Source organism: Ruditapes philippinarum, unplaced genomic scaffold, assembly GCF_026571515.1.
Source record: "Ruditapes philippinarum isolate M1 unplaced genomic scaffold, ASM2657151v2 ctg6150_1_1_1_1, whole genome shotgun sequence".
NCBI classification, from domain to species: domain Eukaryota; kingdom Metazoa; phylum Mollusca; class Bivalvia; order Venerida; family Veneridae; genus Ruditapes; species Ruditapes philippinarum.
The window spans coordinates 65,293-78,714 of record NW_026864837.1 but is presented as its reverse complement, the minus strand read 5'-3'; the positions used below and the strand labels follow the sequence as shown (position 1 = coordinate 78,714).

The following is a 13,422-nucleotide window of genomic DNA, read 5'->3' as shown; positions in this document are numbered from 1 at the left end:
CCGACAGTCAAGGTCAATTAAAGGTCATATCCAACAATAATTTAGCATGTTGATTTTGTCATATGTGCTCCTTTGTGCAATGAATCAAATCTGTAAATAAAAAATAAAATTGTGGCACATTTAACCAACTTCAATAATTTTCACCTTGACCTTGCTATGTCAACCAATAGACTTAAAATATGGCAAATAAAGCAATATTTGTGATAACTCAAAAAGTACTGAAAATATTTTTATGATACTTGAAATATGGATAAATGGCAGTTACGGAGATTACCCATGTCATTTTAAGCTCGACTATACGGAGAATTTGGAATAATTCAAATATGACTACATTCCCTATTGCAGGTGGTTTGTCTAATGGAGTGTGTTGAATAATTCAAATAAGAAATTACGAATGATAAATGAAACTTTCAATGTACATACCTGTACTGTTGTAGTTGAAGAACTTGGGCCGGTGAATGACTGTTGATGTTGAATGCTGTTCATTTGTGAGGGCTGGGATTGTGAAAATGGTGGCTGACCAAAACTGCTTGTTACACCTTGATTAGATAACATTACTCCTGATCCTTGTGTTGACACTGGAAATGCTTGACCCGAGGAAGCCATGCTCCTTTACTACATTAAAAGAAAAACAAACTTAAATCTTGTAAATTAAGATCAACGGTCCATGACATTGGAAAATTATTTTTAGGCAAGAGTAGATCTAGACAAGTTCCCATATTTGGTAATTTTATAAAGTGGGGAAGATAATTGGCTGGATGCACTTAGAGGTCTTCTACTGTCCTATTTGTACACATAAAAGATTAACGTATCAATGAAGAAGTTTGTGATGTATAAGTCAAACAAAATAACGTTTACATTAAAGGGATATTCAGGCAAAATAATGACAAAAATATTAAAATGATCTAATGCACTCAAATCACGTTAGAATGACATTTATTAATGTTTCAGCATGAATTTCTGTTTAAATTATATATATTTTGGGTTTAAAGCGTAAATATATCTATATATTTTGAACAAAATTTAGAAGTCAATAGTATCACCGAATAGTTTGACAATAAGTCAGGTGACTTGAACAAACCCTTGAAGTTACAATAACAGACTGTGTGAATATTGTATGATTGAAAAGGTTTTAGTCATTCATTTGACATGTTTTTTAACGTTTCCAGAGTTCACTGTGGTAACTTTTGTGAACTGCTAGCGCTCTAACCTGACCCACGCGGGTCAAGTTAGGAAACCACCATTTTATTCCTTATATGGAGAAGAGTTTTGTTCCTTTGACTGTCTAATATATTCATTTTGAGGGCATTCACAGAATAATGAATTAAATATTCAAAACTAAGAAATGAAAATTTTGCCAATGTCTCCCTTTAATCGGTCGTGTTAATGATCATGATATAATGGGTTGTTCAAGAACTTCAATAAAAGTTAAATTATTTAATAAATTTTGCATTTTTATTATAATATAGAATAATAATAAAAGTGGAGATTATAGACATGTGAATCCAAGTGTACTATAATCTGGTTCCTGTACTAATATGGTTCCCATTGGTAATAGGACATTTCGGACCATGGACGTTTTGGACCAGACATTTCGGACCAGATTTTGGACACTTGGGACATATGATTTAGGGACATTTTTTGGACCCAGATTTTTGGGACGTTTCAGAACGATGTGTGGACATTTGATATGCGTAGAACTTGGTACACTGTTATTTTGGACATTTCTTCGGACAAATAATTAAATTTTCTATATGTTCTTAATGGCTTATATTATTCGTATAGAACATGAGTGTAACTTTAGAGTATTTATGTGAACATGGGCAAGGATTTACACTCTATCCGATTTATGAATTTATATATTTGCACATAAATGAAGTACATTAAAAAACAAACTATCATAGTGTTATATCGGCCCACGATTTGGGAGACAATTATTTATGATATGATCAACTTACGGAATTATTCGACATCATACTAGTGAAATGTCCAATTCTGTCCAAAAATGATTAACAAGAGCTGTCAGGTAAGGCTACAGTAACGCGCGACTATTTTGAAGTTGCTTGATAGTATAAAATCAAAAATGATTCCTTGATTACAGTTACCTCCTCCTGTTTACGGTTGGGGTCATGACTGGTAAACTAAGTGTCATACAGTTTCAAAGCATATGTCAAGTGTAATCTTGATAAAATTATCTGACTATTATCATAAATCTCTTTTAGTAAGATTTCCTATTAGCTCGATAAAAGGGGCATAACAGTTCTTGTAAAATGCTTGATTAGCAGTTTACCTCTGTCCTGGTTACAGGCTTTCGGGGGTTCATGAATCTTGAACAAGTGTGCAAAGTTTCATTAATGCAATGTTCTGATTGGATTTGAAAATATTTGAACCTATTCATAAACTTTTAACTGTATATATTTTCTAAAGATATCGAAAAGTGGGCATTTTTCTGTTCAAAATGCTTGATAAGAGTTACCTCTCTTGTCGATACAGGTTATGGGACAAGTCATTGTATGTTGTAAACCCATAGTGTGCAATAGTTTTAAAGCCTAATGGTAATGGATTTGTAAACTATTTGAACATTACAAATTTAACGTAAAGATTCTATCAGTGAAAATGGGGCATTATTTATGTAACATGCTATGATGAGTACACAGTATGATATTATTGTCTCCAGTCTAACAGTTGGGGTCATGATGGTTGACAAGTGTGAAAGTTTCAAAGGGCATATGTCCATATGGATTTGAAATATTAGATCTAGTTATCCACTTCATAAGTGGTTAGGCCGAACTCTTAGAGAAGTGATCTTCGGGTGACTGCAATAGCTTCTACCTTATTCTTATTCGAATGTCGAGCTCAAAAATCTAGATCGAAGGTGTCTCTGAGTCGAATGTCCGTATTGTCTTTCCTATTATGTTATCTAATGGTGGATTTCATTTCTTAGTTATATTATGATATTGAAATTGGATGCCCTATGCTCAGTGCAGAACATGAGGATCTAATGGGAACATATTATTTGGGACAGGTAACTAGATTATAGCTGGGTCTATGAAATCATGCAGGAAGCTTTGAACGGGAGTCAGTTAATTTATAAATAATAAGCAATTTTTATTTGTATCATGTTAAGTGTACAAATTATGTGGTCAATATTTTGCAGGTCTATGAAAGTATATCGTACTAAACTTGTATTGCTTCAACTTGCTAATTACAGTTTAGATTCTAAATATTAATATGCAAAATAAAATCCACACCATCAATTAATCCAGTATTTTTTCAAAATCAAACTGAATAGATAAATGTGAATATATTGAAGGCAACTCACTCATAAGTGGATCGAAGTTCGTATCGGCTCTCAGACGCGGACAATGTTACGCTGAGGACATTACATATATTCTGATTAACTATCCAAATTTCACTGATATCTACGAAGGCCACGTTGTTCCGTGGACTGTTATTATAAGTCAGTTATATGCATTAATAAAGTTCAAAAGGAACTAACAGTTCTTATTAGATCCTATCTTAATTCTAATTATGGTGGCATTTACGAATTTTATTAGAATGGTAAGCCTCTCAGTAAGACATGCTTAACTGGAGTGATACGTGGCTGACAGTTTAGCGCGAAGGCTATCAATTAGATCGTATGCTCTAAGTGAAGAAAGAATTTTGATGATATTGTGTTATCGAGTAGGTATCGTGTTAATTTCATTGTTTGATGTAAGGTGTTGGTGGTCACAAAATCTATGTTGTTTTGGCTTATCAGGGTTACAGTAGATGTTTCGACCCTAGTTCAAGGGTTTGCCATTAAGATCATTTATCATTTTTTGAGACTATTGTATATAGTTCTATTACATTCATTAATGTAATATATTTAGCAGTATGTATCTTTGTAATTGCTATCTTCTTATAAATTCAGTATTTTGCAAGGATATGCAAACTTCCAGTCCATCTATGGAGCAATATTTCAAATCCTGAGGTCTCTATTACATAGGTACTGTGGTGGGGCAGGGGACAATATACGCCTGATGGCCTCGGTCAAATTATTCTTTTAATATACTCGGACATGGTGGTTTTGATAGTGTACTGTAACTTCTGAATATTATCTCTGTCATATGTTATTCTTTCTTGTTTGCTGTGTAGATGAGAAGTATTTGGGTTTTTAACCCGAAACTAAGCAAATTTTGGTAGTCTTTATATGTATTTCTGACTCTTCCGAATGAAGGTGAAAAAAGTTCAAAACTCAACGCTTTGACAGTTCTGGCGCAGAACAAGTAAGAAGATATTAGATCATTTGTTGAAAATCTAAACGTATGACAGAACTTTTATACTGGTCTTCTTGATAAAATTTGCCATAGCTTGTCACATGCGTGATTAAATGATTATTTAAAGGAATCTGTGCCGATTGGTAGTATAGCTGCACCTTTCATAGATTGATTGTCTCTATAGGTTATATTTTAGGTATGATTTTGAGCTGGGTGGTGGGTAGAAATATAAATTGCTAGTCAGTCTATTTTTTTTGAGAGAGCTATGTCACTGAAAAATTATTTTTCTTTCAAGTATGTCAGTACCCTGTGATTGAACTAAGTTTATTGTCCATGACCAAAATGCAAAACGCCCTGGTGATTGTTAATATTCAGCAATTCGGACCCGATTTTCAGGTATTATTGTGACAGATATCTTTTTCATCTGCGTCCTACAAAATTATGACTAGCTTAGGACCGCGGCGTTATTATTGGCTTTTATTTTATGTATGTAGTAATTGCGAGGCTTATCTGTGATTTTAGCCGAACAACTTCAACATTTTCTTTTTGTGAGGCAGGCCGATAGGTTTTAATTTTCCTAATATTTTTTGTTTCACTGGAAACTTAATGATATAGATGGAAATTAATAGAAGAAATGTTTTTAAAGTATTTTATCGTACTGTAAACTATTCATATTTTCATTACAAAGGGTTATTAGTTGGATAACCATGTTTTCACTTAGTTGTCGATTTGCAACGTCCTTCTGACTTATTAATATCGGTGCGAATACACTAGGTTGAGTCATCTTGACATTAATATGCAGCTCCCGTTGATTTGTCTTTTGAACGTGCATCTATGATTTTGTTCAATTCTCAGAGTTTCTTCATATATTAAATCAATTTATTGCAAACTTTTCTAATATTCTGGGTCACTAGGCCCTGGCTTTCAGATTTTATGAATCTGCGTCGGAACTCAATCCGTTATGTCTTTACTGCTGGTTACCATAAGCTGTTACACATCAAATATATTACAGATATGTCACCAAATCAGGTGTACTGATTATTGACTGATGCGTTGCTATCCTTGACAGAGCTCAGTAGAGAAGAATAAGGTATTTTTTTCAAATATTTTTACAACCAGCTGGAGGACTGGGTCAATCATATAGATCTAACTAACCCAAGAAAATTAAGAAATTTATGATATGGTGTTGGGTCAATAAATAATTTGAATACTTCACGATATCCTTTATTAATACTTGTAAGCTGAGGTATTTTTATCGATTTGTACATTTAGGTCTTACACGTGGTTGACGGATGCTCTATTGTTATCTTCAGTTTCGTCAGTAGATAGCAACTATTGGTCAACCTCCGTTTGTTATAGATTAATTAAATAGTATTACAATTTAAGAACTGCCTGTAATTAAAGTTGTTGCAGTGAATTGGGATTTGCCTTAGAGTTCCTGATTTCACTAACCTAACTATTTCTCTTTTGAATCTTTGAACGAAAACATTCGAAGTTGATTTTATTAACAATAAAGTTGTTTTTCTTAAGCTTCACGACATTTTCAGTTGAGCTACGCCCATCACTTGCAAACGGTTAACTATGAGGGGTAGCTATTTTGTGAAGGCAGATGCGATCAAGCGTTGGCTAAACATTGGATCAGACTGTGTCAGCACCTTTTAGATCATCCAAGAGAGCGGATTTTTTTCTTATCTTAAAGAACTTAATTCTTCAGATCGTAAAGATTAATACAAGTTTATTTCTGGACAACTTATGGTAACATAATTCTAGAAGCTCTTCGCAACTTTGATCTCATTATTACTTATAAACTATTTAAAGAGGTTATGAAGATAACGATAACATCTTTAACAGCTCATTCTACAAGAGCTTTAGGTCCAAAATCTCATGCTGCAAGATTGGAGAAAAGAGAGTATAGTTCTTTTGATTAGAAATTGTATATACTTTGTCAACTCTGAGCTTAAACTAACCAATCGTTTAATAGAGAATCGTTTATATACGGTGCCGGTACAAGACCGGAATATCTGCTACAGAGTATTCCGCTTGAATAGTGTTCCTCTGAGAGATAGAATTAAGTCTTGTCACCGTTGTCACCATCAGCCTGGTTTTGAATTATTTGTGTTAGACTGAGGATCATTGTTTATCTATGTAAAATATTATTCGGAGGAAGTCTTACAGGGGCGAATAGTGTGATTATCATCTGGAAAGATCTGAATTTTATCATCTACGTTTATTCTTATTATAGTAGCTAGAATGAACTTTTCATGTAATGACAACTGTCATGGTCAATAACGAAAAGTATGACGTCATCCTATTAAGTTATAACGCGATTCATATCATCAAGCGAGAGAGTAACATGAAGTCATTTTAATAGCATTAGTCAGCGTGTGCTTGTCTTTCATGGGTGGGGTGAACGGGGGGGGTGGACACAGTTTTCTAGCATCCCTGGTTGTAAACGGGTAGATAATCCTGTCTGAGATGCAAAAGATATAAAGAAATCTTAACGGCTGCGGTATACGATTTCTGGAATGACTTAGCCTAGATGAGTAACTGTTTACATTGCGATCGAGGCTAGCGTCGAGTTCTACTTGTCTAATTACTCGCACAAGAGCTAGATTTCCCTTCTGTACTCGACGCCCTGGTGTATCGTGTAATTCTGTTTTTCTTGCATGTTCATGTCAATATATTTCTTTCTGGACATTGAATATTATGAAACTGTATTTTCATTGACGCATTTTTCTTATACGTAGTTATTGACATAAGCAATCTTCAGTTATAAGGAATAATGCGTCCTTTTAAGTATACCGCGCGCTCGATTCTATTTTCATAAGAAAGTGCTTTCGCGATAGAAAGTGACGTATATATTAAGAGCACGGCGACTACTGTATTTATCATGGGGATGGTATAGACAGAGTTTTCGCTAGACCCTGTGTTAAATCGGTTGATACTCCTGTTGAGATAGCAAGAAAATTGTCTGTGATGCAAGATATTATTTATCGAACTAATAATGTTACCTTTCAGAAAACGTTAGTAATTATCATTACAATAGTTCAATATTACGACGTATATTGCAATTTAGCATACATAATTAAGGTGACTGACATCGGGATTACGTCAAATATAACTTTTCTAGATCAGACGGATATTATAATGAGATTTAGGCCGGGATTGCATGTTAGGATATAGAATATTCTCTTAGTGTTTTACAAGACTGTATTCATAGTGCTACAGTGGAGAAAAGATGATACTGATAAGAAAATGACAGTAGAAAAGTACGAATACATCAGTAGGTTGGTTGGTAGCTATTGAGCGAAAGACTGAAAGACAAGAGATACACATTTGTGTGGTGTTCTAGATAGTAGAGGGTAAGGCTAGATAAAGGTGTAAGTAATCTGATATCATGATTGGATATTGGACACCATAGATAGGATGATCTAGAGTAATATAGTCGTTATTTACGGATACCATGGGTCCTAAGGTCCTTGAGTAGTTTTAAATTTGTGCTAGTGCTTCGTCGTGGAAAAAAAAAAGTACGATGAATGAAAATTCTTTGATGAATATGTAATTCGGGTTGCATGTTGTGGTAAAGTGAGTGAAAACAGTGCTACAGTCATATACTGAGTAGGAACCAGGGTGTGTAATACGATTGAAGTAGATAGCCGTGTGCAACTGGTTATAAACTTGACCTGTAGCTCAGTTTTGAAAAGGTGTAATTAGGAATTGTGTCTTTGGTCATTTAAATAGAAAAGTGTTCGTATATATATAGGTATCCGGCACATGTCACGGCTTAATGATAAATTTTCAAATTCTATCAATAAGTGTGTTGGAATTGACTTAAATGGTGCACTGATATATTCCTATTAATACTATCACTTGGTCTAGCTGCTCTCCTAGATGAACAGTATCCAATAATTTTGAGAGATGACTGGTAGATTTATAAGTTGTGTAGTGTCAAGTAGCATATTCAAGTCAGCGGGGAGGTACTTCAAAAATTGAAAATTTGGCTAAATCTGCTAGAAGGTCACGAAATGAGAGTGTACATTGTCTACATGGCTCAGATAAGCACTCGATTTAACATTGAATGATATCTTGTATGACAATCCATAACTCGCACCTATATTGCAGTCATTTAAGTATTATGACAATTATGTATCATAGCAGTGTAATATAATAAAAGATGGATACTCGTGTTAACTGAGCTTTTTAGCTGTTAGTTCCTAAATGTGTAATGGGGGAGTCTGGTTGTGCTGTTACAAATTCTTTTGGGCGATCATTTATGCTGGCCTGTAATCTTGTTTTTCTTGCTTAGAATTCCGTTCCAAGAGCTTTTAAATTCTATTCACTGAAAATCCTTTATGGTATTTAAATTGAAGGTGGAATATCTCAGAAAATGATCCACTTCACAGGTCTTCTGGAACTTGATTATTAAGTACATAGATTATACCGTGGCATGGTTACTACTGTTGGTTTATATGGTTCTTCACTCCTGAGGTAATATTGTTAATATTTGATTAATACAAAGTAACTCGATGCAGATCCCACCTTTATCAAGTATATCATAGTTGTCTTAATGCGTATAACTTTCGTAAGAACTTTATATTTTAGAAAATCAAAGAAACGCTTTAATTCAGCGGTCCACATAAAAATTTATGCGGAGCGGCGGATGAATTTCGATTCCCAATGATGGCCGAGTCAATTTTTCTCTATAATCAGACAATGGTGTTTTGTAAAGGTCTGATAACTTTGATATCTGTCTCGTCATTGTTCAATTCTTCTATTGTTATCGTGTGTTCCAGGAAAACTGAGTAGTATTTTGGGTTTTTTACGTCGAAAACTCCCCACGCCATTATTGGGTAGGCTTATATGTTATTTCTGACTCTCTGCAATGGACGAGTAGCAAGCATGTAAAAATTCAAGCTTTTGATCCAGATTGGACGCCAATAGTAAGAGTAATTATCAGGATCAATTCTGTGAAGCCATCTCAACGCTGTCAACAGATATACCTTTATTGGGTATCATTTCTGTAAATGTCATCAGCTTGCACTGCTTATCTAAGAAATTTTTTAAAGGCAATCGCGGTGGATTCACTTTTGCCGATGTATGCCACTGACTTAATGATAGATTGCCATATAAGGTAATATTTTTAGGTGTGATTTTGTTGTAGGGTAATGGGGTAATATTCAATATACTGTCACGTTGCTTATTATTTGTGACGCGCACTGTGCCCAGCAAACTATTATTATTCTTCTATAATGTATGTCATTAATATCATTTGCTAATATATGCTAGTGCACACTGGTTATCTGCCTTGTAATGAAACAGATTTTATTGTATAAATATTTGGATTTGTGTTTCTGGTCACACTGAATACAAAATTGTTACATAATGTTAGGGATAATTCCGCCTCTGCCTTACGACGTAATTTATATTATATTTTTATTTGGAGTTTTCATTTGTTTCTAATAGATTGAGGGAGTTATTTGTTTAGATGTTGATGTTGATTATACCTGTTTGGTTCAGAAACAGGTTTGACTATATGTGACTTCTAAGTATTATTGCTTTTGAGTTGCAGTTACCGTTGGATTGTTTTATGTGTAGGGTATTAAGGAAATATTAAGGGTTCTCTTTTTCTTGTTTTATCATGATATTAATTCGTCAGATGGTTGATCCATGGACAGTCTTTTTACCATTTTTAATCTAAGCATGAAGGTCATATTAGGAGGGGGGCTTTTGTTTAGATCTGATGTTGGGAAAAGCTGAATCAACAGTTCATTCTGCAAATGAGTCTAAAATTACCTTTGCAAATTGTATTGGGAGTCATTTTATGTACAGAAGAGAATATAGCAGGGATCTAAGTACCACAGACCTGGGGGATATCAGAGAGAATGTAGAATATCTGGTTTTTACTTTCAACTAATACACTATCTTGCTGGAGAGCTGTGATTTAAGAGAAATAGGAATGGACGCCAAATTTGTAACCCTAAATTAACTTATTACACATATCTTTCATAGTTCTCCAAAGATTTGTTTTTATATTTGTGATAGGTCCACCTTATCAATGCCTTACAGAATCAGTGCTATATGACATTCAGTTTGTTGTGCTCACTTTCAAGATTAGATCATAGATATCTGAGGAGAAGCTTACTAGCGGGACTTCTCAACTGTAATCCGTTTGAACTGAGCCTGTATGATTAGGTGGCTAAGAAGTTGGTTTATCATAAAAGGACTAATATTGGACACTAAGATGTGCTCCATCAATTTGGACGCTATGCATGTGAGGGAGATTGGTCTGTAATTGCTGGGTTTGCATTTTGGGCCTTTTTTGTAAACTGGGGCAATTATTGCATGCTTCCAGTCTTCTGGGACAATACTGGTCGGGGACCACCAAAACCGGACAACCATCAAACCCGGACGGCCCAGAAAATGCTTAATTTAGTATTTTCTTTGTTCAGTGGTTGTCAGTTACTTTTTTATCAACAATAAATGCATGTTTCTTCTAAAATTTAGTAAATAAATTTATTTCAACCCCCGTAAATGGTAATATTTAAATGTCTATTTCAAGAATGTTGACGTTGAAATTTGGGGGTCAAGAAAGCAATGCCTGACGTCATATACCAGCTTTAATCATTTGCAGAGTAAACAATAGAATATCCAAAACTTCAGCATTTGTTGCCGACATATTGTATATCATGTTAAAAATCAAAAATCAAAACACCCAACCTTTTATCTGAATTAAATCACGTTATGTACATATCCGTCCGGACACATGGTACTGTAGTGTAGACAATTTATGTAATTTTGATACCCTCTTGTCGAGCCTCATATATAAGTGTCAAGACATTCAGGGATAAACAAACTAGTTTGTTAGTTAGGAGAAGAACCTAACTGAACTGTGTCAAATTTTTAGGTCTCTAGGTTAAAAATTATGAAATCTGTACGGAAAAATGTTCAAAAAGTGTCCGGTTGATGGTCCCCGACCAGTACCTGTTTTAAGTGAGTTCTGGAAGATGTGGGTCAGTATGGGAGTAACCTCTTGATGGAGCTCTTTTAATAACCTAGGGGATATTTGGTCAGGACCAGAAGCTTTATATGGGTTTAGGTCTTTTAAAAGTTTCTTCACACCATCTTCCGATATAGATACTTCTGGCATAGATGGGTGGTGTATTGGAATAAACTTCTGTTTGCAAGCCTGGGATAAGCTTAGGGGCTGAGGCTGAGAGAAGACAGACTCAAACTGGGAGTTAAGGATATCTGCTTTTACCACTGGATCAGTAAATGTTTGACCTTCTGATTTGAGGGGTGCCACAACCCCGGCTTTCAGTTTTATTACTTTTAACATATTGGTTACGACGAATTTGGGACGAATCAATTTATCATTTCCCCAACCATATCTGGTATTAGTTATAGGAAGTGGCTAGCCGTACGGGCCCGTACGGCTAGCCAAAAGTTCTAGCCGTACGTGAGTCACGTACGACTAGCCAGGACTCGCTGCATTGTCTAGCCGTACGGCACTTTTCAAAATTATATAGAAGTCGATCATGCATGTGTTATTTTGTGCCTCATGATTATGATTTGTTGTTTTATTTGACTGAAAGATGATTTTTGGTTAATTAAGCACATGGATCGAATAAATAATGATCGGAGTGGAATAAATAAATAAATAAATAAATTGTATAATTTTCAAATACAGTAGATAAATATCGAACATAAAAGCACAATCAATTAATAAGCCTTAAATAAAGCCTACCCAGGGACTGACAATAGAATTTTAAAATGCGTTTCACGGAACATGCAAACTTTCCTTAATAATGGACAAACTTCTATACCGTCGGTAATTGACGCAAATATCAGAGCCTAACAATAATTATTTTCTTTCTTTTTTTTTTTCATTTTAAAGGTGTCGAAAATTAAACTCTATGAAACAAAAAAGGATTATTATCAAAATTTTGTAAACTATTTCAATTGATGTTATTTAACTGCGACCTAACGCTATTTTTTCTCGATGTCTTGAGATGATAAAGATCGATATTCGTACTTTTTTTACTCAATACTGTAGCCAACAAGGCGATTAATCTCTATTTAAAGTAAATATACGAAGACAATTACTATTTCTTGGTTAAAATCCTCGCTTAAAGTCATGAAATAACATATGTATTTTCGATTTCTATATAAATTTGAAAAGTGCCGTACGGCTAGACAATGCAGCGAGTCCTGGCTAGTCGTACGTGACTCACGTACGGCTAGAACTTTTGGATAAGATATACAAGTAGGCCTATAAGTTATAAATAACAAATAATTACATTTTTCACATTTTTGTTCAAGAACAAGGGTTTTTGCCAATTTTGGGGCCGAAAGGTCTAAGACCGAAACGTTTAGGATCTGAAATGCCCTGTTACCTGTACTCCTTAACTGAGGAAGAAAAAAGCAATTAAATGTGATTGATGATTGTCTCTTACAGTAATACTAAGGCAAAACAATAAACTATAAAAAGGCATCTTCGAAAAACAGAAAAATAATATATTACACTTTCTTTGTCAACTATGGACCCGTAAAAATCCAAGATATCCGAATAGAGAAACCGGCTTACTAATTGAAGGTCTCCTGCCGGGGTTTGCCTAAAATACGAAAGTGAGATTTCTGACGAAATTGAGCGAAAGTGACTTTTAGAATTTGAATTGTACCGTTTTAATAGAAATTTACAGTAAAAGTGCTGTTTGTAGACGTATATTATTAGCAACTCATTATATAAATTATAATAAATAACCATGCATATTGGCCAAATTTATTCGCCTAATTTCTATATGAGTATTCTTCCTTTCTCTTGCATACAAAAATAAGAAAGTGACTTGTAAAATATCAAATATAGAGTTTGAATTGAAAATGTACTTAAATTGCAGTTTATAAACGTATATTTTCAATATTTTCAGAAAACAATAATTTGTTTGTCTCCATAAATATATGCGATGGAAAGAGAATATATCTATATATAAGACATGGAAGCTAAGTACTGTCAAATTGTCAATGTCTATTAGAATACTAATTATAATAAGTATGTCTCTGTATTTTTCTAGCAGACAGACGGCTATTCTATTTTGCCTTAATAAAGGAACATGGAAAAACGTGCGGCGTAGTAACATATAAGTAAACATTCTTTTTGAGTTCACCG

General features: G+C 34.3%; 1 protein-coding gene across 1 annotated transcript; it reads right to left on the bottom strand.

The window, feature by feature from the left end:
* Positions 1–422: 422 nt before the first annotated feature.
* On the bottom strand, positions 423–12,976 carry LOC132726978 (mediator of RNA polymerase II transcription subunit 30-like; the record flags this gene model as incomplete). Its single annotated transcript, XM_060712391.1, is given in 2 exon segments — positions 423–615; positions 12,844–12,976. A coding segment is annotated over 1 exon segment (184 nt), but the record flags the coding sequence as incomplete, so codon positions are not given.
* Positions 12,977–13,422: the final 446 nt, after the last annotated feature.